At 59.2% G+C, this 24,189-nt stretch overlaps 4 protein-coding genes and 2 non-coding genes across 11 annotated transcripts in view; 4 read left to right on the forward strand and 2 right to left on the reverse strand.

Moving 5' to 3' along the window:
* Nucleotides 1–2,581, forward strand: part of SF3B3 (splicing factor 3b subunit 3) — a 28,422-nt gene extending 25,841 nt beyond the window's left edge. The window contains exons 24-26 of the mRNA XM_085235053.1: nt 234–377; nt 1,018–1,122; nt 1,680–2,581. Coding sequence (XP_085091179.1) covers nt 234–377; nt 1,018–1,122; nt 1,680–1,820 — 390 coding nt within the window. The 3' untranslated portion in view covers nt 1,821–2,581. The remainder of the gene's footprint in view (nt 1–233; nt 378–1,017; nt 1,123–1,679) is intronic.
* A 631-nt stretch (nt 2,582–3,212) lies between these two features.
* On the forward strand, nt 3,213–7,704 carry IL34 (interleukin 34). Its single transcript, XM_085235075.1, has 7 exons — nt 3,213–3,590; nt 4,575–4,763; nt 4,850–4,953; nt 5,476–5,553; nt 5,663–5,836; nt 7,034–7,166; nt 7,246–7,704. Exons 2-7 carry the CDS (start codon nt 4,736–4,738, stop codon nt 7,263–7,265), a joined length of 537 nt encoding a protein of 178 aa, XP_085091201.1. The 5' UTR covers nt 3,213–3,590; nt 4,575–4,735; the 3' UTR covers nt 7,266–7,704.
* On the forward strand, nt 5,971–6,041 carry TRNAG-GCC (transfer RNA glycine (anticodon GCC)). The gene has a single exon. It is a non-coding gene; the product is annotated as a tRNA-Gly (tRNA).
* TRNAG-GCC (transfer RNA glycine (anticodon GCC)) lies at nt 6,397–6,467 on the forward strand. Its single transcript has one exon. It is a non-coding gene; the product is annotated as a tRNA-Gly (tRNA).
* A 673-nt stretch (nt 7,705–8,377) lies between the features above and the next one.
* Nucleotides 8,378–10,942, reverse strand: LOC104912990 (uncharacterized). The gene is made up of 6 exons (XM_010717901.4): nt 10,775–10,942; nt 10,226–10,277; nt 9,892–10,079; nt 9,662–9,820; nt 9,453–9,563; nt 8,378–8,546 (listed from the first exon to the last, which is right to left on the reverse strand). The coding sequence occupies exons 1-6, from the start codon at nt 10,910–10,912 to the stop codon at nt 8,433–8,435; spliced, it is 762 nt and encodes a 253-aa protein (XP_010716203.2). The 5' UTR covers nt 10,913–10,942; the 3' UTR covers nt 8,378–8,432.
* Nucleotides 10,943–11,148: 206 nt separating this feature from the next.
* MTSS2 (MTSS I-BAR domain containing 2) lies at nt 11,149–22,798 on the reverse strand. 6 transcript variants are annotated; one of them, XM_085235067.1, is made up of 14 exons: nt 22,478–22,798; nt 19,755–19,816; nt 19,584–19,657; nt 18,608–18,692; nt 18,413–18,504; nt 17,369–17,443; nt 16,805–16,962; nt 16,616–16,723; nt 16,445–16,542; nt 15,841–15,967; nt 15,448–15,522; nt 15,060–15,236; nt 14,823–14,988; nt 11,149–13,435 (listed from the first exon to the last, which is right to left on the reverse strand). In XM_085235067.1, exons 1-14 carry the CDS (start codon nt 22,544–22,546, stop codon nt 12,681–12,683), a joined length of 2,121 nt encoding a protein of 706 aa, XP_085091193.1. In that variant the 5' UTR covers nt 22,547–22,798; the 3' UTR covers nt 11,149–12,680. The 6 variants fall into 6 exon arrangements, with proteins under 6 accessions (XP_085091193.1, XP_085091192.1, XP_085091191.1 ...); XM_085235066.1 differs by having other exon boundaries at nt 17,360–17,443; XM_085235065.1 differs by having other exon boundaries at nt 15,841–16,051; nt 17,375–17,443; nt 22,478–22,797.
* Between the last annotated feature and the right edge of the window lie 1,391 nt (nt 22,799–24,189).

Here is a 24,189-nt window from a genome sequence, read left to right on the forward strand (position 1 = left end):
GTGCTCATTTTCTTTTCCTGCTTTCTCTCATTATATGCATCTGTTTGTCCAGCTCAAGAGGGTTATTGAGCACATGCTGAGCTCTGCCATCTGGACACAGGTGGAAGGCTCTTCCTCTTTAGGAAGCAGTCTCAGAACTAGCAGGTGGCGGAATTCATTCTGCTTCTCTATCAAGCCTCCCGATGCTTTTATATGAGCTGAAGAAAACACTCGCTTCTGTGGTTGACTTTCAGGCTGAAGTGATTATGAATTACCACGTGGGAGAGACAGTGCTTTCATTACAGAAGACCACGCTGATCCCAGGAGGCTCCGAATCTCTTGTCTATACCACCTTATCAGGGGGAATAGGAATCTTAGTTCCTTTTACTTCCCATGAGGTAAGCAAGCCCCATCTTAACGCTGCAGAGCCGCTGCTTTTTTGTGCTTCTATCCCCGACCAGTGTGTTAATTTGCTTCATTCCCTGAGGGGAACTGGAGGGCTCTGCAGTCTGTGAAAACCAGGGCTGCAGGAAAGCCTGTGGCAGGCTCAGATGCAAGGAAGAAAAGAGGGAGCTTTTAACTCTTCTCAAAACCAATGCAGGAGTTAATGAGCTTTTCTTGTAGCACTGCTGCTGTAAATCTGCTCGCATTTTGGGAAAGTAGCTCTGGGGGGACTTGGTATGATCAGTGAGATCAAAAAGCTGCTTTGTGCAGGAGTGTGTAGCCCGCCAGCCCTATTCATCAGGCACTGATGCTTCCAGTCACAAAGATGATGTTCTCTGCTCCGTTTGCTTGGCCTCCTGGATCGGTGCAATCAAGGGCTGCACCTCTGTGCTGCCTGGCTGGGGGCCGATCCTGGCCGAGGTGCCACAGTTGCTGTAGTGACTGCTGCAGGTGTGTGCAGCATGGGACTGGGGAGGGCATAACAACCACCAGTCTCAGCTGTTGTTAGGGGCAGTGCTCAGCCACTGCAGCGGTGCCTTGCTGGCTGATTTGCTTTGTAACAAGCTGTTCTCTTACCTCTCCTTACCTCCTCAGGATCACGACTTCTTCCAGCACGTGGAAATGCACTTAAGATCTGAGCATCCTCCTCTCTGTGGGCGAGACCATCTCAGTTTCCGCTCCTACTACTTCCCAGTGAAGGTAAATCAGTGTTTGGGCTCAGCTGGTCACACGAGGTGTGCTGTGGGATGTGGAACCTCACAGGCCTTGCACAAGGTTGCTGCTCAGTGGGAAAGCCTGCTAATAGTGACTGGCAGTAATAGAAGCTACTGCTGCTCGCTGTCCAAGCAGAGAGGGTGTGCTTGTGCATGGTGAGATTGCAGACTGTGTGGGCTCTGAGACCTCTGACACTACTGATGGTGCTTGCTTTCTGCTCACCTTGTGCAGCCTCCAGCCTTGCCTGTGCTGTGCCTGCACCCTCTGCTAGCTGAGGCTCACTGACCCATCGGATCCTTGTGTGATTCTTCAGCTGAGCCAAGGCTTTCTGGGTTTCTCCTTCATTAATCAGGCTGGCCAGTAATTAGTTTGATGCTAACTGCTGCTATTCAGCAGATGAGGTCACTGAGCATGCTCTTGTTTCCAGGACGGGATTAAGAATCTCCTGGGAACAAACTGTTTGTTGCCATTTTTCCCCTTTTAGGCAGGGTTCAGTGCCTCTGTGCTGTGTCGATTCAATGCTCTCCTCCTTGCTTCTCCAGAATGTGATCGATGGGGACCTGTGTGAGCAGTTCAACTCCATGGAGCCCAACAAACAGAAGAATGTGGCCGAAGAGCTGGACCGGACCCCGCCCGAGGTGTCCAAGAAGCTGGAAGACATCCGCACACGCTATGCTTTCTGAGCAGCAGCTGGCAGGAGCAGAGCTTCTTGCCGGGCTCCTATGGACATTCTTCCAAGCACAGTTGGAAGGAGGAATGTGTGTGTTGTTTCCCTTTTTCTAAATGCTGATTTGCTCCTCTTGGTCTATGTTTCAAAGTAATGCAATTCCTCCGGTAAATACCAGTATCAGATAGTAGGTCTTCCACCACGTCCCACTGCTTACGTGAAGGCTCGTGCTATCCTGGGTTCCAGCCAGAGAGAATCTCTCTTGGGGATTGCCCAAGGAAGGATGTGGTCTGACCCCTCAGCTGATCCCTGGATCAGCTCCTCAGTGTCGTTCACCCTTAAGGCTGAAGGAGGCCAAGGGTGACTTGTCCTGGGGGCAGATCGGGCTGAGCTGCTGCAGGACCAGATGGGTTCTTCCCATCTTTTTGGTAAAGGAAACAGCTTGGGCCTGATGGAAAGCTGCTGGGTTCCTTTCAGTAGTCGGGGGGAGAGGTGTGGGGTTCCACCAGCCCTGGGAGCAGCCTGGGGGAGGTAAGGCTGGGGGAGGGTGCACTGCCATGCATGGCCCCAGTGGTGACTCCCGAAGGAGTTTTGGATTCACCATTTTTGACTGTTTTCTCTGTAAATAAGAGTTTTGTACAATGTTGTCTCTTGGGGGCGGGGAAGAGCAAGGCCTGAGTCTGGGACTTGATTTGTTTCATAATAACTTTGGCAAGAGCAGTGTCTCCAAGCTGTGACCGAGTAGCACATGAAGAATAAAAGCCTGTTTTTTAACTAGTCTGGCTCTGGGGCTCACTCCTCCACGGCAGCTGTGCTGACCTGCGGGGTGGGGGCTTTCTTGCCCCATCCTTTGTGCCCTTCTTGGCCTCCTGCTTAAGGATGGGGGGCGTGGGATGACTCAGCTGCACCCTTCACCCCCAGCACCCTGCAGGCCACTTCTTACCCTGCCTCCAGCGCGTCGTGCATCAGAGTTTCCAAACGGAAGGTTTGCTGCCCGTTCTGCAGCGCCCAGAGCTGCTGTCGATGCCGGGCAGCGCTGCCCGGGGCTGCGGGCAGTTTGCCTCGGGGCAGCACCAGCGGCGGGCAGGGAATGCGGTCGGACGCAGATGCGGACCTCGCTGCTGGTGAAATCCCTCTGGATACCGGACCGGGTCCTTTCTCCTCTCCTGCAGCCCAGCTCGCGGTGCCGGAAGGGGACGCGGGGGCTGTGCCCGGGGCTGCTTGGCAGCGGATCGGCCGTTGGCCTGACGTGGTGCCAGGGGAATCCCAGCGCTGCTCGCGGGCGGCCGCGCATTCCTTCCCACGCCTTTCCCTGGGAGCGCCGACCTGAGTTCGGTGCCTCTTTCCTCCCCCCGCCCCCCCCCCCGGGCGGCCCTGCGCAAACTGTCCTAAAGGCTTAGGGGTGGGGGTGGGTGGGCTCAGCGCGGCGTGTGCCGAATCACCCGGCGGAGGGGATGTCCCTTTGAAGGCCGGGAGACCTTCGGGGCACCCTGCGTGGGGCTGTGCCATCCGTCCGAGCCCAGCCAGCCGGGCAGTGGCCGAGCATCCCCGAGGTGCCGGCGGGGGTTTGGGGGCACCGTCGGTTTCTGCGCTCACCCCGGGCGGGCGGGGGGGCACCCAAGCGGTTCTCTCCGTGCCCCCACCCCCAACCCAACCCAACACGCCCCCGCCGCCGCTCCCGGCTCCCGGCCCGGCCCCGCCGCCGCCCCGCCCGCCCCCCGCCCGCCTCCCGGCCCCGTCGCCGCTGCCACCGCCCGCGGGGAGACGGCCCGGAGCGCACAGCCAGGTGGGTCCGCGGGGCACCGCGAGTGGGGCGGCGGGGCGAGGAGGAGGGGGATTGGAGGCCGAGGTCCCGCGTGGGGACACTGCACGACCCCCACGTGGGGACAGGGCGCTGCGTGGGGACGTTGCGCATGGAGACGGCACGGCCCCCGCGGGGGGACACTGCGTGGGGACGGGGCATCGCGTGGGCACGCTGTCCAGGGACACGGTGTGGCACCCGTATGGGGATATGGCATAAGGGACCTGGAACAGGGAAGTGGCACAGCCCTCACCTGGGAATGCGACACCGCGTGGGGACACGGCGCTGCCCCCCGCGTGGCATAAAGGCGCGGGATGCTGCGTGGGGAAGTGCTGTGGCCCCCACTTGGTGGAGTGCACTGCGTGGGGGGATGCTGGGGACGTGCCCGTGGGGGGCATGGCACCAAACGCTGCGTGGCGGTGTGACACTGGGGTATGGCACAGGGATACGGCGTGGGGACATGGCACAGCCCCCAAATGGGGACGCTGTAGGGGGACACTGGGAATGGAGACGCTGAGTGGGGGCGAGGCATGGAAACCTGACACAGGACACGGGGACATGGCACAGGGTGCTGCATAGGGACGCTGTATAGGAACGTGGCATGATTTCTGCTTGGGGACATGGCCCAGGGATATGACACATGGGGACCTGGCAGAGGGCACTGCCTGGGGACACAGCCTGGCCCTATCCGGGTGAGGATGTGGTGCAGGGATGTGCCTCTCCTTTGGATGGGGATGCTGTGTGGTCTCTTTGCTTGGGGACATGGTGTGTCCCCCTTCATCTGACCATGGGGACACCACCCCTCCATTTGTGAGGGACACAGTGCTACCACCATGTGCCCCCACCTGGGGTCCCGGAGGCTGCAGTCAGGGCTCTTCTCCCCCCCAGCTCGCACCCCACACCCAAGGGACCTTGTAGGGAACCGTCCCATTCCCTGTGATATCCCAAGGACATATCACCTCCCCACAGGACAATCCAGCTGTGGCGGCCGGGGAGGGGGCCTGACCCCCCCCTATGGCAGGGGACAGCCGTCGGAGGCCACCGCAGTGCACCATCCCTTATCAGCCCATCCCAAGCACCCAGGAGGCCATCTGCACCCATCAACCATGTAGGTTCCACCGCTGGTCACCATGTACCAGCACTGCGCGGCTGTCCTCTGTGAGTACACATCACTGGGAGGTGGGGGGGACACCCCTGGAGAGGGTGGGCAACGGATGTCCCCATGGGGTGATGCTGCTCCGCAGGTGTCCTGGCCGTGCTGGGGCTGGAGGTGGCTGCGTTGGGGGAATGCGAGCTCGCCCGACTGCTGCAGGACAAGCTGCGGTATGAGATGCGCCTGCAGTACATGGTACGGCCCTGCCCTGCCACCCTGCCATGTGTCCCCAGGCTCCCCGTGCCCAGAATTGGGTGTGCAGTCAGAGCAACTCTCTGGTGACCCTATGGGGTGGCCCCCAAAGCAGGGTGCCCGCTGTGGGCACAGTTGTGGGTACCTTGGTGGCACAGTTGGTGGGACATTGGTGGCACAGTTAGTGGGACACTGGTGGCACAGATATGAGGACCCTGGTGGTGCAGATACAGGGATTCTGTTGGCACAGATACGGGGACTCTGGTGGCATAGATATGGGGACTCTGGTGGCATAGATATGGAGATGCTGGAGGCACTGCTGGAGGAACCCTGGTGGCACTGCTGGTGGGACACTGTTGGCACAGATTTGGGGACTCTGTTGGCACAGATATGGGGACTCTGGTGGCACAGAAGTGGGGACCCTGGTGACAGAGCTGGTGGGACCCTGATGACACAGCTGGTGAGACACTGGTGGCACAGCTCTGGGGACACCGGTGGCCCTCACATTCTTCTCCACCTCTCCAGAAGCACAACTTCCCCATTGACTACACTCTCCGGGTGCAGCACGAGGAGGTGCTGCGGACGGCCAACGTCACCCGCCTGGTGAGCTCATGTCAGGGACACTCAGTGTCAATGGGGGGCAGGGAGGGGAGGTGGGGATCTCCAGCCACCAGGGTCTCACCCACCACCACCACCCCCCTTTCTCCCACAGCGTGATGGAAAGGTGTCAGAGGCATCGCTGCGCTACCTGTGGTTCCACGCCTGTTCCCAGGCAGTGCTGCACATCCTCGAGGTGCTGCCGGAGAAGCACCCGTCCCGTGGGTACACGCAGGAGCTGAGCCAGCTTTTGGATGCCCTGGGCATGGAGTACAGTGGGTACCGGCAGGTAGGGCTGCCCCACTATGGAGGGGATGGTGTGGGCAGAGGGATGTGGGTGGACCTCACCCCTCACAGCCCTGCAGTGAGGGTGACTCCAGATGTGGGGCCGTGGGGCAGCGCTGGGGGGGAGCTCCACATCTGGCATTGGTGGTTCAGTGGTAGAATTCTCGCCTGCCACGCGGGAGGCCCGGGTTCGATTCCCGGCCAATGCAATGTTGTAAACCTTTTGCACCCTTCTTTCTTGGCCCCTTCCCCCCTCGTTCTTTGACAGTGGGTTGCTAGTCTCTCTCTGCGTTCCCCAGGCCATGGAACCGTCCTCTTTGCCCCTGCCAGCTTTTTGTGTTAACTCTGAAGCCTAATGACAGCACCTGCTTAGCCATAGAGGCAGGGGGTGCTGCCATGTGGTGGCGGTGGGGCCATGGAGTCCTCTCCTGTCCCGGCAGTGCCTGCCCCCATCCCAGCAGTGCCTGCCCCCATCCCAGCACTACCCACCCCATCCCAGCACTGCACCAGGGGCTGCAGTGCAACAAAACCCGTGGGTGAGCACTGCAAAGCACCAAACATCTGGCATTGGTGGTTCAGTGGTAGAATTCTCGCCTGCCACGCGGGAGGCCCGGGTTCGATTCCCGGCCAATGCAGAGGAAAACAAACACTTTTGCCCCCTCCTCTGGATTGAGCAGAGAGGCCCAGTGTCCCCCTCTACTCCACCCCACGGGGCGGTGGTGGCAGAGGGCCCCAGTGCTGGGGGTCAGCCGTGGTGTGCACAGCCCTACCCACGTGGTGCTGTGAGTTCTTATGGAGCCTGTTAACTCTGAAGCCTAATGACAGCCTCTCTTAACCAAGCTGGTTCTCAGGTGGAGGGAAACGAGTGCTGTGATGTATTGAGAGCGTGGAACGGGAGCTGTGTGTGCTGGAATTCCCCTGGCCGGTTGATGGCACATGGTTTGGTGGGGAAATATTGGTCGTAGGTGGATGGTTGGGCTTTTGGGTGATATTGGAGGTCTTTTCCAACCGTGGTGATTCTATGGGACACTGCCTGGGTGGGAGCCAGCAGTGGGCAGCTGGGGGGAGCCCCACGTCTGGCATTGCTTCTTCAGTGATAGAATCCTCCTCTGCCATGTGGGTTCAACTCCTGACCAATGCAGCACCCCAAACTCTTTGCCCCGTCGATGACATGGCTGTGCCACGTCCCATGTCCCCGCAGAGCGACGTGGACGCGGTGGTGGCCGACCTGGTGAAGCAGCTGCACAGCGGCGATAGCCGGCTGAAGGCCGTGCGCCCCAAAGCCCTGCTGGACAACTGCATCAAGGTCCTGCGGATGCTCTTCGGGGCACACTGTGAGTGCTGGGGAGGGACAGCAGGGATGGGGGTCTCCGTGGTCCCTTTCCCCTTGTGACCCCTGTCTCTTCTACCCAGGTCGGTGGGACTCCGCTTAACGCCGACCCATTGAGGAGGAGGAGGATGAAGGCACACTTGGGGGGTGATGGCGGTGCCCGCTCCCTTTTCTTTGTACAATTTTTTAATTCCCACTCCCTCGGCTTTCATTAAGCACCACGTAACGTCCTAGCGCTCGAATCTTAACTGCAATAAAGAGAAGCAGAGCCATCACTCCTGCCGCGTCGTTTGGGGAGCCATTCCCCTCCCTTTGGCTTTCCGAAGGAAATACGGATATATAACTCCAGATGGACCAGATGTTGGCTATCTCAATGTCTTGCCATGACCCCAGCTTTCCCAGAGCATCCCAGTGGCAAATAGTTGGCCTCACGATTCTCCGAGAAACCTCTTGAGATGTCTCTGCGTCTCCTGACTTGCTATGGGAGGATGCTCATGTGCCCCCGAGCTGGGACTGCTGAAAATAAAAGCAACCTCACAGATGCTGGAGTGGAAAGAATGTTTGCTGGTGGGAACTGCAGAAAACAAACCATCATCAGCGCCAGGCAGGCAGGATGCCTGATGAGGGGAGCTGGGCTCAGTGGGTGAGGGCTGCGGGATGCCTGAGGGCTGTGGTTTCAGGGCTCCTGCTCAGAGCAGTGGGTGGCTCCATACAGCCCTCATGTCTGTGTTTGCCCTATAGAATAAGCTGTAGCATCCTTCCCCAAGGACTTCACTCCCTGTGGACATCTCTCCCCACGGCCATCCTACTTACGGACATCCCTCTCCATAGACATCCTTTCCTATGGCCACTCATCCCCATGGACACCCCTTGCCATATTTATCCATTGTAATGGACATCCCTCCCCACAGACATCCCTCTCCCTGGACGTCAACCCCCATGGACACCCTTCCCAGTAGCTATCCTTCCCCATGGACATTTCTCACCACATGTATCCCTCTCCATGGACATCCCTCACCTTGGACAACCATCCCCATGAATATCCCTCCCCCTATACACCTCCCCATGGACGTCCCTCTCTATGGACACCCCTCACCCCGTACATCCCTCCCCATGGACATCCGTCCCCATGGCCATCCCTTTCCAGGTCCAACCCTTTGCCAGCTTGGTGGCTCCATCATACAGGGCTTCCTAACCCCATCAATCAAGCCTGTCTGTGGCCACCGACAGCTTTTATTGAACTCAGCAGCTGGGGACATGGATGCTGTGGTCACCATGGCAGTCTCTGTCCCTTCCAGTCCCAGAAGGTGCCATTGCTGTTGGTGGAGAGGTTGGCAAGGACTTGCAGGACGCCTTGGGTGCTCTCTTCCAACGTCACTGGTCCCTGTGGAGCCAAGGATATGGGGTGAGCCCTCAGGACATGAGAAAGGACTGGCTTTCTTTTATTGGAAAATTCAATTAATGGTATATCATTAATAATCCATCAGTCCCTCCACACATTGGGTCTCTGGTCTCATCAGCACTGGGCACCACTGTGGGGTGGGGAAGCCGTGGGGTGGGGAAGCCCTGCGGTGCTGCTTCCCCTTGTGTTTGTGATGTAGCGCTGAGCAATGGGGCTGGGGCGCCCTCTGCTGACACGCAGGCTCTGATGGAAATGGGAAAATAATGCCAGAAATTGGAGGATTTGGTGGGAGAGCTGAGGAGTGTGGCACAGCACCCACGTGAACCAGGCAGGGTCTGTGGGATGTCTCTGGGGATGGGTGGCTGTGGGAAAGAGGTGCCCATAGGAGGAACACCTGTGGGGAAAGGTGTCCTTAGGGAAGGGGTGTTCACGGGGAAGGTTTGCCCATGGGAGGAGTATTAATGGGTAGGACTTCCATGGAGAGGGGTGTCCATGGATGGAATGTCCATGGGGAAGGGATGTCCATGGGGACGGATGTCCATGGGGAGGGATATCAATGGGTAAGGTTGTCCCTAGGAGGTATGCCACACAGAGGGATGTATATGGAGAGGTGTATCAATGGGTAGGATGTCCATGGGGAGAGATACAAGGGGCTAGGATGTCCATGGGGAGAGACGTCAACAGGTAGAATATCCATGGGGAAAAGATCCATGAATATCAGGTAGAATATCCATGAGTAGAATGCCCAAGGGTGCAGATGCCCACTGGGAAGGGATGTCCATGGAATGGGGACATTTCGATGGGTAGGATGTCAATGGGGATGAGATGCCCATGGAGACATTATCAAACCAAGATGGTGGTGGCCTCCACATCTGCCCCATCGCTCACCATCACATCTCCTGGGCGCGGTACCACACAGCCAGGATCCACGGACACGCAGAGGATCCCACTGTCACCATACTCCAGAGCCAGGCACTTGGTGAGCATGTTGAGAGCAGCCTGGAGGAGACACCAGCATCACCGTCACGGAATGGCACCACTGTGGCCAAAGGTGGGACTCCAAAGAGGGTGACCCCCAAACCTCACCCCGGACATACCTTGCTGCAGCGGTAGGACACGTCCTGCCTCTCACCCCACGCCTCCACCACCTCGATGGAGCCCAGGACGCTGGAGATGTTGATGATGGCTGCTCTGCCACAGCTCAACCCCTGCCCACTGTGTGCCTCTGCAGCTTCCTTCAGCAGAGGCATGAACGCCTGAGGGGTACAGACATCACCACCCCATCCCTGTCCTCATCCTTTGGGGTGGGGGGAGCACATAGCCCTACCTGGCTGGTCTGCAGGGGCCCGATGGTGTTGGTGGCGTAGATGAGGGCCATGTTTTCAGCTGTCTCGGTGGCCAGAGTGCTGTGCCGCCTGGCCCCGGCGCTGTTGATCAGGAGGTTGAGGCCAGAACCACGCAGCTCCTCCTGCACCCTGCCCACCGCAGCCTGGATGCTGTTGGGGTCTGTCACATCTGTATGGGACACGGGGACATGCTGGGGGCTGTGCTGGATGCAGGATGCTTTGAGGTGGCTCTTGGTCATCCATCTGGTCCCAAAGGAAGGGCTGCTCTTGGCTGAGTCACGCTTTCTGCATGTGACCGCCCACGGGTGCACCTACCTAGAGGCAGGATCACGATGCTGGGGTTGCACAACGCCATCTCATTGAGAGCCTGAAGGGAGAAAAGGAGGAGTGGGGGCAGCCCCAAGCCCATGCAGCAAGTGGGCGACACAACCCAATGAGCCCAGGGGAGATATTAGGGGTCAGTCCCTGCCACTCCGCAGGTCCCACTCCCAAAACCACCACCTCCAAAGTCACCAACCCTAAAACCACCACCTCCAAAACCACCACCTCCAAAGTCACCGTCCCCAAAAACCACCACCTCCGAAGTCACCACCTCCAAAACCACTGTCCCCAGAACCATTATGGATGTTGCCACCATCATGGGGTAACCAGAACCCCCCCAGCACCCAACTTAAGATTCTCTATACCAAAAAAATGCAAAAAAACCCCCAAACCCATATATCCTCCCCTTCCACCTTACGTATATATAAAGCATATTCCCCTTCCCAACCCGCCCCAAGCCCACGTCACAGGGCAGCAGCACTTGCAGATGGTGGCACTCCCACCACCGCTTCGTCCCCAGCGCAGGGACCCCCCTGTCCTCACCTTCCCATCGGGGTCGGTGCAGGCTGCGAAGAGCCGCAGCGGTGGGGTGGGCAGCTCCAGGAAGCGTTTGAGCAGCCCCAGCCCCATGCCCCCATCGCAGCCCGTCACCAGCACGCTGCGGGCGCTCGGCCCCTCCATGCCGCAATGGGTTGGGCAGGGCAGCCACCCCCACACCGTTGGGAAATCAGCCCATAATTATCGGGGCGGTGCTGGTGACGATGTCAAAACCCCAGGGAGGGAGCAGAGATGTCACGTTGCGATGGGATCCCACCACCCGTGGTTTCTCCTGGTGGAACCGCCCAACAATACTGTTGGGTTCAACCACAGAGGGACCACGACCCTCCAGTCCTCATAGACCACCAAGGGCGAGGCTATTAATTACAGTACAACCTTTATTAATACTGGAATCTTCACAGTGCATTCGTTACTTGTAGCAGTGACTATTGAAATCAAGGGCTGGGTGGGAAACTGGAGGGGTGGGGGGGGGGCAATTACCACAAAAAAAAAATTAAAAATTAAAAAAAAAAAAAAAGGGGGGTGGGGGAAGAAAGAGAAAGAAACGTGGCCGAGGGAAGGGGGAAGCAGCGGCAGAGGTGGGAGCACAGTGGGGTGGGGGTGGGGAAATAAATAAAAAAAAATAATAAAAAAAAGGAACAAATGAACAACAGCACCAGAAAAGTTACTTCGGTCAAAAGACAATTTTTTTTTTTTCTCTTTTTTTTTTTTCCCCCAAGGAATTTTTGTTCTCTGTACAAAATGCGAAGGAGACCCCCATCCACCGTCCAACCCCTTCCTCCCCCACCCCCCAACCCCAAACATTTGTCACTTGTCATCATCAGTATCTCTGGTCACAGTAAGGGGCCGGGAGGACTACGTTATTCCTATGGCGGGGACAGGCGATGCGACACACAGGTGAGCTATGTACAATGGGGGGGGACAGGACGGGCTGTGCTCCCCCCGCTGCCCCGACCCCAAAATGAGGTGTGCGGGATGGGGACATGGGGACGGCGGGGACACCCCGCTCCTGGCGCTGCTCCTGCCCCGGTCCCGGCCACAATGGGGATGGACGGGGTCCTGTGCTGGGGGGTAAAGGGTGGGGGAAACGGGATGGTGGAAATGGGAGATGGGAGAGCTGGGGAATGGGATGGGGGGAGAAGGAAGGGAGAGGAAGAGAAAGCAGGAAGGGAAAAGGAGAGGGAAATGGGGGAAGAAATAGGGGGAAAAAAAAGAGGAAAAAGGAGAAAGAAAAAGGGAAGAAAAATTGAGGAAGAAAAAAGAAAAAATGAGAAAGAGAAAAAAAGGAGGAAGAAAACAAGAGAAAGAGAAAAAGGAGAAAGAAAGAGAAAGAGCGGGAGAGTTGGAGAAAAAGTGTGAAAATTAGAAAGAAGGAAGGGAGGAAGGAAGGGAGGAAGGAAAAGGAGAAAAATGAAAAAAGAAAAGAGAAAAAGAAATAAAGGAGAAAGAAATGAAGAAAAAGTGAAAATGAGAAAAAGGGAGAAGAGAAGGAGAAGAGAAATAGAAGAGGAAGGAGAGAAAGAGAGCAAGAAGAAAAGAGTAAAATAAGGTGAGGGATTTGACGTAGGGGGTGAGAGAGAGCTCAAGGACGGATAGAGCAGAGAGCTTTGAGACAGTGGAGAGGGAGGGAGGGACGGAGAGAAGAGAGCCAGAAGGGAATGGAGAGAGCACAGGTAAAGAGCGCGAGAAAAGAGCGCACAAGTGAACGAACGGAAGAAATCAAAACAGGGAGGAAGGGAAGCAAAAGAGGAGGAGAAAGAACAACAGAAAGCGATCACGAGTGTGAGGACACATGGGGGCTGTGCCCGCTGCTGCCAGGGGTCCCGTGCACCCCGGGGTCCCGGCATCGCCCGCCCCGTCGTCCGTCGTCCCCGTGTCCCCGTGGGCGTCATCACGATATCCGCGGGGCCGACCTGTCGTTGGTGACGGTCCTGCGCAGGCGCACGCCGCGCCGGATGGCCACCAGCATGTCTTCGGCCGGGGGGTCCATGGCGGGCGCAGGGGGCGGCGCGGGCGTCTCCTCCAGCGCGGTGGGGAAGGGGAATTGGCCTTCTCCCAGAGCGTGGGCACCAGCCACCAGCTCGCCGATCTTCTCCACCAAGCTGTGCCGGTTGGCGGCCAACTGCTGGTCCTCCTCTTCATCGGCGGCCATCGGATGCGCCGCGCCGGCGTACACCGAGATCTCGGCCACGCCGCCGCCCCAGGCAGCGTTGGGGAGGCTCAAGCGTTTGGGCGACGCTTTGGCAAAATCCATTGGGTTGGGTGAGGCATCCTCGGCGTAAAACACGCACTCCTCGCTGCCCACCCGCGCCGGGCCGGCGTAGACGGGGGAATCGGGCACCGTTGGGGTCTTGACGGGGACGATGGGTGGGCGGATGGGGATGGGGCCAGCGTTGGAGAGGGTACGGCGGACCGAGGGTTTGGTGGAGGGCGTGCGGCGGATGGTGGCCACCCCGGGGGTGCTGCCGGCCGGCAGGTTGGTGCCGCTGGGCAGCCCGGCGGTGGAGGCGGGCCGCTTGGTCTGGATCATACGGCGGTAGTTCTGGGCGATGTTGCTGTTGCGAGGGATGGTTGAGGATTTGTCGAAGTCGCTCTGAGGGTCGCACTCCACGTCGCCGTTCACCGAGTAGCAGTCGTAGTCAGAACCTGGGGATAATGCAGGCTTAGCCAAGAAGGTGATGGGAGGCCTGATGAAGCTGTCAAGCCCAATTGCAGCCTCAAAACATTACTGTGGCCAGTCCTGAGCACTGCTGTCACAGCGTGGTCAGTGCCAAACTCAATTGGTACCACTGCAGTGCCAGCACAACCAGCCCCAATCAATACCGTCACAACATATCAGCATTCAAAGCCAACCATCACCACTGCAGAGTAGTCACCACCAGCCTAACACCACCACGACCGACCCCAACAATCATCATCATGACATGACTGCAGCCAGCCCCATGTGCTGATGCCATCACGTGAGCACAAGCAAACCCAACCAACCCCATTGCAAGGTGACCACAGTCAGAGTTGTCACAGCATCACAGAATGGTTTGGGTTGGAAGAGACCTTAAAGACCGCCCAATTCCATATCCATGCCACGAGCTGGGACATCTCCCATGGACCAGCTGCCCAAAGCCCCATCCAACCTGGCCCTGAGAACCTCGAGGGATGGGGCACCCGCAGCTTCTCTGGACAGCCTGCGGCCTGTGCCAGTGCCTCACTGCCCCAATCAGCCCTAGCCATTGCCATCCCATAACTGCAAACTCTACCATCGCAACTTCACCTCAACCAGGCCCAACCATCTCCACCAAAATGTGATTACAAACTCAGCCGTGACCATCACAACTGGGCTCAACCATCCCACAATCAAAGCTAAACCCAATCCATCCCCACTGCAATGCAATCACAGCTACCCCAATCACTGTCATCACAACACACTCACAGCCAACCCAACCCCAACCCCAACTGTCTCAGTGGTTCCTCAGCCTCTGACCACATCACTTCGCGCCATCCCAACCCCTGGTTATCATCACCACCATTACACCACACCATCACCCCCACACAATGCTCAACGCAACCTGTTGTTTCCTTTACTGTGTGCCATGACACTGCACACACCGAGATTCCAACTCGCACATCCCAGTTTGCCCAGCACTGGCCCTAAACCCACAGCCACAGCCTGATCCTACAACAACAGTTCTCCATTGTGGCCACCAGCCCACAGCATCCCACTCCAGGCTGTAATCCCAATGACAATGCAATGCACCCCAACCCTTCAACACAACCAAAACACCCCATCCCATGCAAGGCCAGTGGGATTGACACACGCTCACTTGGGAAATGCGAAATGCCTTGCAATAGGAGCAGAATGACTGAATGGGAACAGGGCTACTGCTGTGGGCACATGAAACATGGGGAAGGCACCATCTCAGTGCCCACAGGTGTCAACGGTGCCATGGAAAGCTGTCTCCGTCCCCTCCCACCCTCTGTGGGATGCCCCATTGAGTCCCTTGGGAAGGGACGGTGTATGGGATGCCCCACTGAGTACCTTGGGAAGGGATGGTGTCCTCGGAGCAGGATGGGGTGGTGGTCTGCGTGCTGTAGCCACTGGAGTACTGCAGTGAGTCCCGGCTGCTCTTCTGGTGCTCCAGGCTCAGCCCCCGTGTCAGCACCATGGCCAGGTCGCTGGCGGCGGGGGACACCTCCTCGCCATGCTGTGGGGACAAGGATTGTCAGCACCTTGAGGGATCCCTTGGACCCCACCACCCATCCCCACAGCCACTACCTTGGCTGCAATGGTGGCCGGTGACATTCGGGGTCTGGGAGCTTCCTCGCTGCCCATGGCCGGGTACACGCTGCTGGCTGAGCCCATCTCGGCTTCCCGCAGGTGCTCCACGCGGTCCTTTCGCCGCTGTAGGGTGCTGACCACGGGCTGGTCATAGGGGCTGGCCTTGGACCAATCCTGCGAACAACAAGGCAACAGTGGTGATCTGGGGGAAAAGGAGTGTGGGGAATAGGGAGGTGTAAGTTTGGGGACCTTTTGGCATTCATCCTTCAAGCTGGGGGTGGCGCCAGCCTGGGATGCTCTGTCCCATGGGGGAACGCCTCTTAGGGAGGAGAGGAAGAGGAGGATGAAGTCTCCACTGTTCTGCTCTGAGAGAGTGAGGACTCACCGAGGTGGGGGAGCTGCACTCGCTGACCGACTGGCACGTCTCTGAGGCCTCTGAGGACGCTGAGCTGGAGGACTTCTGCCATGCCCCACAGTCCAGGAACAGCAGAGAGTGCAGGAGGAGAGAACAGAGCCGGTGAGCTGGTGCCATAGAGCTGCACCTCTGGCAACATCAGCACCACCCTGGGGCCCTGGAGCATCCCTGGTACCAGGGAGGTTGCAGGGTGAGGGGAAAGCACTTTTCTGGGGATGCTACCAATTGGTTCATTAAAAGGTTGAGGCAATTTGGGAACAGTCTGTTTTCTCGACATGGGGCTGAGAATTGGTGCACTGTGCCCATTCTACAGATGGGGAAACTGAGTCCCAGGAGCATCATCCCCCTCCGTGCCCACTGTACCTGGCTGGTGATGTCTGAGGGCATCGGGGAGGGTGGTTTGGAGTAGGCAGCATCCTGGGAGATGAAGCCGGAGTCGTGCGAGGAGACGCTGGAGAGGCGCGTGCCGGCGCTGGCCGGCTGGGCCAGGCTGCGGTAGCGATAGGTGGAGCTGGGTGAGCAGGTCTGAGCCCCCCCGGGCCACGGGAGGCCACCCTTGGCACTGCTGACACTGCTGGGGGGGCACGCGGGGCGCGAGGGGCAGCAGAAGGACAAAGGAAGGAAAGGACAGTTTGAGACACAGGTTTGGCACATGTGTCCGTGGGGACGGCGCAGGCAGTGCATCCCCATCATCCCAGTCAGGGACAGAGCACGGCTGGGGAAACGAGGAACGAGGGGTGCCACCCCAGGGATGGGGACAGGGGACGTGCTGGTGAGCCCCATGCACCCTACATCTTCCCCAAAACCCAGGGAGGGGGCATGCACTTGGCCATCCAACCCATCCCCATATCACCATATCCCCAACACTACTGCCCCCATCCCCATCCTTCTCCCTGCCCCAAGATCAGTTCCTCTGTGCTACTGGGGACCCGAAGGCCACCATTTATCTCCAGGGTGAACGACGCACCTGCACATGCTCGATTTGCGGGAGCTGGAGCTGCTGGGCGATGATGGAGGGGTCTGGTAGGACCAACTGTAGTCGGAGCCCTTCAGGTCCTTGATCACCTGCAGCAAGGAGGGGTTGGAGCCCCCCAGGTGGCACTCACCCCCCATAACCCCGAGTACCCCACACACTGACCTGCTCGCTGGCAGGGGGCAGCTTGTGGGGCTCGGCGGTGAGCACCACCAGGTCATCGATGATGCCCTGCAAGTGGGTGATCTCCCCCAGCATGGTGAGCTCCCCGTTCTGCAGCCGGACAAGTGAGACAGCGTCAGCCTCCCAAGTGACATGGGGACCCCAGAACCCCTGCAGGACCCCAGGACTCACCACCACGGGCTGCAGGAAGGTGATGAAGGTGCAGAAGCGGCCCCGCTCCTCAATGAGCGCCTTGCGCACTGCCTGCTTCTCCGTTTCCTCCAGCAGCAGGTACATGTCATTGACGTCCTGCAGCGCGTTGTCCAGCTGGGGCTGCAGGTCCCCTTTCCCTGCGGGGGATGCGGTGACATCAGCCCCATATCCCCCACGGATGAGCCCCTGTTGAGCTGCGGATGGATGGGGTACTGTCCCCACGGATGGGGATGTCACCGAGGGGTCGTGAGCTGAGCTAGGCTAAAAGCAGGGCTGGATGGACAACAGACGGACAGACAGACAGACAGCCCTCAGCAAAGGGGGAAACCTGGGGATGGGGTAGGGTTTGGCTTCACCCAGTCCCAAGGGGAGACACAGATAAGGAAGCAGAGAGGGGCCGGGGCGGGGGCAGCGCTTCACTTACCCAGCAGCTCTGCGGGAAGGATGTGGAGGGGAGGAAAAGAGAAGGAGACAGAGAGAGAACGTGTGAAACGACAGCCAAGGTCCCCCCGCACCCCCACCCCAAACCCTCACCCAGCTGACCCTTACGAGCCTTCTTCTGCAGCTTGAGTGTGTCAGAGGATTTCTTCTTGATCTCGTGGCGGGCTCGCTTGTACTCTGTGGGCACAGGGCACTGTGATGGGGTGGGACCCAAGCATCCCTCCTGGCACAGATCTGTCCTGTCCAGTCCCATCCAATCCCATCTTGTCATGTCTCATTCCATTCCACCCCATTACGTCCATTCTATTCCATTCCACCCTCTCCCACCCCATTTCATTCCATTCAATCCTATCCATCCATCTCATCTTGTCCCAAGCCCTCCCATCCCATCCCATCCCATCCCATCCCATCCCATCCCATCCCATCCCATCCCATTTTATTCCATCCCATCTTGTCCCATTCCTTCTCATCACATCCCATTCAATTCCATTTCATTTCTTCCCATCCCATTTCATCCCAGCCCATCATGTCTCATTCCCTTCCATTCTATCTCAATCCATTTAATTCCATTCCATCCTATCCCATGCCATTACTTCCCATTTCATTCCATCCTATGCTGTCCCCTCCCATCACGTCCCATTCCTTTCTATTCCATTCCATCCAATTCCATGCCATTCCATTCTATTCTATTCCATCCTATCCCATCCCATCACGTCCAATCCCATTCCATCCTATCCCATCCCATATCATCATGTCCCATTCCATTCAATTCCATTCTATCCTATCCCATTCCATCATTCCATTTCATTCCACCCCATCCCATTCTATTTCTTTCCATCCTAACCCATCCCATCACTTCCCATTCCATTCCATCTCCCTCCCATCATGTTCTGTTCTGTTCTGTTCTGTTCCATTCCATTCCTTTCCACTCCATTCCATTCTATCCTATCCTATTCCATTCTACTCCATTCCATCCTATCCCATCCTGTCACATCCCATTTCATCCCATCCCTTCCCAGCATGCCATCCCATCATGTCCTATCCCATTTCATCCCATTCTATCCCATCCCATCCTATCCCATTCCATTGTATCCCATCCCAACTTATCCATCCCTCTTGTCTCATTCCATGACATCCCATCCCAACCTTTTGCGTGGTCCTTGTCCAACTGGTTGGCAGTTTTCTTCCAGTCCTCAATTCTGTCCTGCAAAGGGTTGATCAGGCTCTCCATCAGGGCACTGGGATGGGGGAAAACAAGAAAAAAAGAGATGGAGTCGAGGGGGAGGGGAGCGGGGCGAGGGCTGAGCCCGGCCTCCTCACATCCCCGATGCCGGCACCTACTTGGTGAACTGCCGGAGCTTGGCCTCGATGCTGCGGTGCCGCATGCACATACGGGTCAGCGCGGAGCCGATGTCCCTCGTGGCCCCTGGGGGAGAACGGGACCCCGCTGAGCGCAGGGATGGGGACGGCCGCGTTTGGGCACGAGGAGGTGGGCGGGATGGGGGTGGGCGGCGTTTTCCCAGGCTAAACCCGCTGGATGAATGGACGGCCGGCCCCGCGATCAGCAGCGAGCGGCTCTGCGAACTGGCCCCTAATTTGTCCCCGGGCTGATGGGTGGGACGCGTTCACTCTGGAGCCCAAGGACGGCCACGCGGTGGCACTGCTGCAAACCCCGGGACCCGGTGGCCACCCGCGATCCCGCAGGCCGGGGAGTCTCTGCCCCCAGAGCCCCGAGCGGTGCCCCCCAGGCAGCCAGGGATTCAGCAGAGCCCCCAGCACAGCCCTCAGCCCCCACACGGAGGGCATCCCTTAATCCTCCTCCTCCCAGCTCTCCTCCTGGCCCTAATCCGATTCCACACCCCCACGGGCAGGGACGCCCCCAGCCCCACGTCCTCAGCCAACAGCGGGGCGTTACAGCCTTCATCCCACCGCAGCGGGGTTGCCCCAAACTTTGTCCCCTGCCCAGAGCCAGGTGACTCCCTGCCATCCCCCAGTGCTCTAATCCCCCCAGTGCAGTGGGCCACTGGGTTTGGAGACAAATCTGCTTGTGGCTCAAGCTGCTGCCTTCCTCCTCCTCCTCCTCCACCTCCTCCTCCCGCACGGCTCCAGATGGCCCTGGATGCCGCCAGTCTGCAAAACAGCCCCGGACCATCTGCTTGGCACAACCAAGCGGTGACACGCAGAGCCTGCACAGGGACACAGCCCTCGGGGGGACCCCACATCTCACAGGGAGGGGAAATGTGCAATTTGTCACACTGGGAGACGCTCCACAGCATGGGGACATCCTATCTGGGGACATCCCGCGGGGGGACCCTACCTCGAGTGTTGGTGGCCATGTCAGCCACTTTCTGGAAAGCATCCAGGAAGGCGACCGCAGCCAGCACCGTGGTCCTGCAGGGAGAGGGACATCGAGCTCAGTGCTGCTGTCACCCCAGGGGTATGGGGACGCTGCCAGCAGGGTGCCAGTGACATCGTCCAGACCACTCACCTGAGCTGGGAGTGCAGCTTGGTGGCCTTTGAGTTGAAGTCCTCCCAGATGGGGTAGGAGCTCTGCAAGAGGGGAAGGCAGTGGTGAGACCCCGAGCCTCGGGAAGAGCCCCCATGCTGTCCCCATGGAGTGGCATCTCTGATGGCTCATAAAGGCTGAGCACGGCCCCTTCCCTCCACCACCCTCATCCTTCCTGGTTTGCCCCGTTCCAGTCTCGGTGATGTTTTCATCTCAGGGGTGAAGGAAGCAGAGGGGACAGGGACAGGTCGCTGGTGCTGGGGAACCATCCCAGTGCCATCCCAGCAAAACCAGTCCCAGCATCCTCTCGGTGAGGCCATCCCAGTGCCATTGTCTCGAGGAGGAGCTGTCCCATTGGGGTCTCATATCGGTCCCAGTAAGGCCATCCCAGTGCCATCCCAGCAAGGCTAATCCTGGTGCCATCACACGTCGAGGCCATCCCAGTACCACCATCTAGAGAAGCCAGTCCTAATGTCCTCCTGGTGAGGTCAATCCTGGTGCCACCTTGGTGATGCCATCCCAGCGCCATGCAGCAAGTCCTGGTGCCAGCTCAGTGTCACCACCCCAGTGAGGCCATCCTGATGCCACCATCTCAGTGAGGCTGGTCCCAGTGCCACCATCCAGGCAAAGTCATCCCACTGTCCTGGTGAGAGCACCACCCGATGGCAGCGTTGGGGCTTGCAAAGACACTGGAGGTGAGCCTTGGTGGCACCTCTGTCTCATTTGGGGACAGCTGGTGTGGGTGGGGAGCAGGGCTGATCCAGCAGTGTTTTGGAGGCTACAAAAGTCCCATGTCCATAAGGAAGCCATCCATGGAGCATGTTGCTCGGTGTGTGACATCTCTCTGGTTGTTTCCGGTAGGCCCATGGGGACAGCCATCATGGCTGGGGACCACGTCCCCATGCCTACCTCCCAGGTCCACCTCCATGCCCCGTCCACTGGGCACATCCCCATCCCTCAGTGACACCAGGACAGGGGTGAGGACGATGGAGACAAGGACAACATTGGGGACAAGGACACACCAAGGTCACCTGGGGACGCTGCACAGCAGGGGAAAGGCACTGGGAAGAAACCCAGAGAGCATCACGTGGCTCCACTGTCCTCCTCCCTGAAGCCACCAACCGGTGCCAAAAAGCCGCTGATGTCCCACTGCCACCAAGATGAGATCCTTTTGCCTTGGCCCCACATGGGAGCATCGCTGTGTTCAAATGCTGGCTGCAATTATCCACCCCCATCCTGTGGCCACCAGGACCCCACGTGGTGACAACACTGGGGACAGAGATGCAGCACCCATAGGGCCCTATGGTTCCTGGTGTGAGCAGAGCTGTTGCTGTAGCACGTTGTCTTTTTTCCTTCCTTTTTTTCAGCCTTTTCCATCAAAAGGAAAAAGAATCACCCATCCCAGGAATGAATCTAGCTCGCTGTCATGGCGAGGGGCTCCCAGCCCCATAGAGTTGGGGTCCCTACTGTCACCAACACGGGGATGGTGGCTGCAGGCTGGTTAAGCCCATGGGCAGAACTGGATACTGAGGCACAGGGCGATCCCACCTCCATGTTCAGAGCTCAGGCTGAGCCAGGGACTCCAAACCCCTCTCTGCCCCATAAGGATCACACCATCACCCTTTCAATAATAATAATAATAATGGGATTTTCTCCCTCGGGAGCTCTCTCCCACCACCCCCCTCCCCAGACACCACCGGCCCCCCAAGGGTTAATCCCTTTCTCAGGGAAGCTTTTATTTATTTATTTTTTTTATCCCCCTCCCCTGTTCTGGCAATGACAGCATTGTCTGGCCGGGCTGCAGTGAGGAGCCGAGCGGGAGGAAGAAGAGGAGGAGGAGAAGGAGGAGGAGGACAAGGCTCTGCCTCCGGGAGCTGCAGCCCAACGCGGGGGGCACCGCCGGACCCGCTAAGCTCAGCACTCGGGAGAGCCCCATTGCCCCCCCCCTTATCTCCCCGATGGAGCGTGCGGCCAAAAATCATTGAAAAAAATATAAAAAATATAGAAAAATAAACCTTCCCCCCCCCCCCCCAACCTCATCCCGCCCCCTCCCCCACACGCCCAGCAGTAAAACGGGATGGGGGAACCTGAGGGGGGGGGGAGGGGGTGAATCTTTGTGCTCCCCTCGGTGCGGTGAACGCCATAGGGGGCTGCGGGGCTCCGGTAAGCGATCCGGAGCTGATGTCGGGGTCCGGGTGCCCGATATGGGGCTCCGGTAACAGATCCGGGGCTGATGTCGGGATCCGCGTTCCCGGTTCGGAGCTCCAGGTGCCCGATTTAGAGCTTCGTCAGCCCGGTTTGGGGCTCCGGGTGCCGATATGGAGCTCCGGTACCGATCCAGTGCTGATATCGGGGCTCCGAGCGCTCGGTTTGGAGCTCCGGTACCGATCTGGGGCCGATGTCGGGGCTCCGGTGCCCGGTTCGGAGCTTTGGATGCCCGGTTTGGGGCTCCGGGTGCCCGGTATGGAGCTCCGGTAACCGATCCGGGGCTGATATCGGAGCTCCGCTTCTCGGTTTAGAGCTCCGATAATCCGGTCTGGGGCTCCGGTCCCGATCCGGTGTTGATGTTTGGGCTCAGGCGGCCGCCCGGTGCCGGCTCCCGGCTCCCGGTGCTCTCCCCGTGCCCGCCGCCCCACGGTGAGGACGGGAAACGCTGCCCGGGGACCGTCGGGTTCGGAGTGGGGGGTGAAGGGGGGGGACCCTACCTTCATGTCGTTAATGATGGCCTGGAAGAGCCCACCGAGGGCTCCGCACTCCTTCTCCGCCGTCTCCATCGCTGCGGCAGCCCCGGGGCGGGCGGCGCCGCCGGGGGAGGCCTCGTCGGGGCCAGGCTCAGCGGCGGGGGGCGGCGGGGGGGTCGGGGCGGCGCGGAGGGGCCGGGAAAGGCATCGCCTCCGAGGGCACCCGCCGGGCTCAGCGGGCCCCGACGGCGGAGGAACGGAGAGGAACGGATGGGAGAAAGGAGAGCGGAGCTCGGAGCCCGGGGCGGCGGCGGAGCGGGGCGGAGAGGGCGGGGATCTGCGGCGGCACATGCGCTGCCCGGGGTCTGGGGGAGGGAGGGGGGGTGGGTGGGTTTGGGGATGCTGAGGCTTTGGGGAGGAAGGGGGGGGGGGAGAAAAGAGGAGGGTGGCAGACGGAGCACCCGAGGGATGCGGGGGGTTTTGGGCAGCGAGTGGGGTTGGTTGCGTTGGGAACGCGTTTCCGAGGGATGCTCGGGGGTGCAGGTATGGGGGAGACGCGGGGGTGTCCCAAGGGCAGTGCATAGGGGTGTGGAGCGGCCCTGCAAAGCGGCTGTGGGGGTGCAGCATCCTCTGGGGCCAAGGATGGGGGGAGATGGGGAAGGCGATGCTTGGGGGCTACCGAGGATCGGGGCTGCAGGAGGCGCTTTGGGGGTCGCACCCTGAGCTGCTGGGGGGGCCGGGGATGCAGCTCTCGGGGGTTCAGTGCTGGGCCTCAGAGGGATGCTTGGGGGATGCCAAGGATGGGGGTACATGGGGTTGCTCTGGGATGCGCTAAGGGCAGTGCTGCGCTGCATGGAGACCCCAGGAAGCAACCGTGGGATCGCTGGGGGTGGAGCACTGGGATCCGAAGGGATGCTGAGGACGGGAGGCACAGGGATACACAGCTACCTACTCTGGGGTAACACCACGGGAACCCAAGGGGTGCTTTGGGGATGCTGGGGGGACTGATGGGGCTCTGTGGGACAGTCCTCAACCCCAGCTGAGATCTGGGGGGTCTCCCAAGCTGCAACCCGGTCACAGCACGCAGCCAACGATCCTATTGCCACAAAGCCAGCAGCCCAATGTCCCAGTGGCACCGCACTGCTCCTCCGGCCAGCACCGGGCAAGAGCCGTCCTCGAGGAAACCATTAGGGCTGGAATTTCTCCCTGTAGAACCGTCCCTTTGGGGGGAGGATAGGGGGGGGAGAGTGGAGGTGGCAGGTGACACACGGCAGCGTCCCAATGTTCCCTTTGCACCCCCAGCAGTGGCAGAGGGCTGGAGGACCCCCGCTGCCCCATCCTGGATGGACGGCTTTTAAAGTTAACCCGCCACGACCGGGTTTGGAAAGCCCTTTCCCGGGAATGCCAGGAATGTCGTGATCCCATCCAAAGCAGCTCGGAGCGGGGCTGCCTGGGGAACCCGCTGCCAGAGCCATAAACAGGCTGGGGGCCATAAAAACCCTCTGCATTCCTCCAGCCCCCTCCCCGGGATCAGGTGAGGGCCCGAAATGCTCTGGGAGGGGGACAGGAATGCAGATTAGACCCCAAAACGCAGCCGCCCACTGCATGGTCCCTGGATGCTGGCTTCACCCTGGTTGTTTTGGGGCCAGGAAAATGCCTGTCACTGCGCTGCGGTTCCATGAGCGCGGCCGGGAAGAATTCCGGCTGCTTTTTCCCACTTGGGGTGGAGAAACGCT

Source organism: Meleagris gallopavo, chromosome 13 (genome assembly GCF_905368555.1).
Source record: "Meleagris gallopavo chromosome 13, MGAL_WU_HG_1.1, whole genome shotgun sequence".
NCBI lineage: Eukaryota > Metazoa > Chordata > Aves > Galliformes > Phasianidae > Meleagris > Meleagris gallopavo.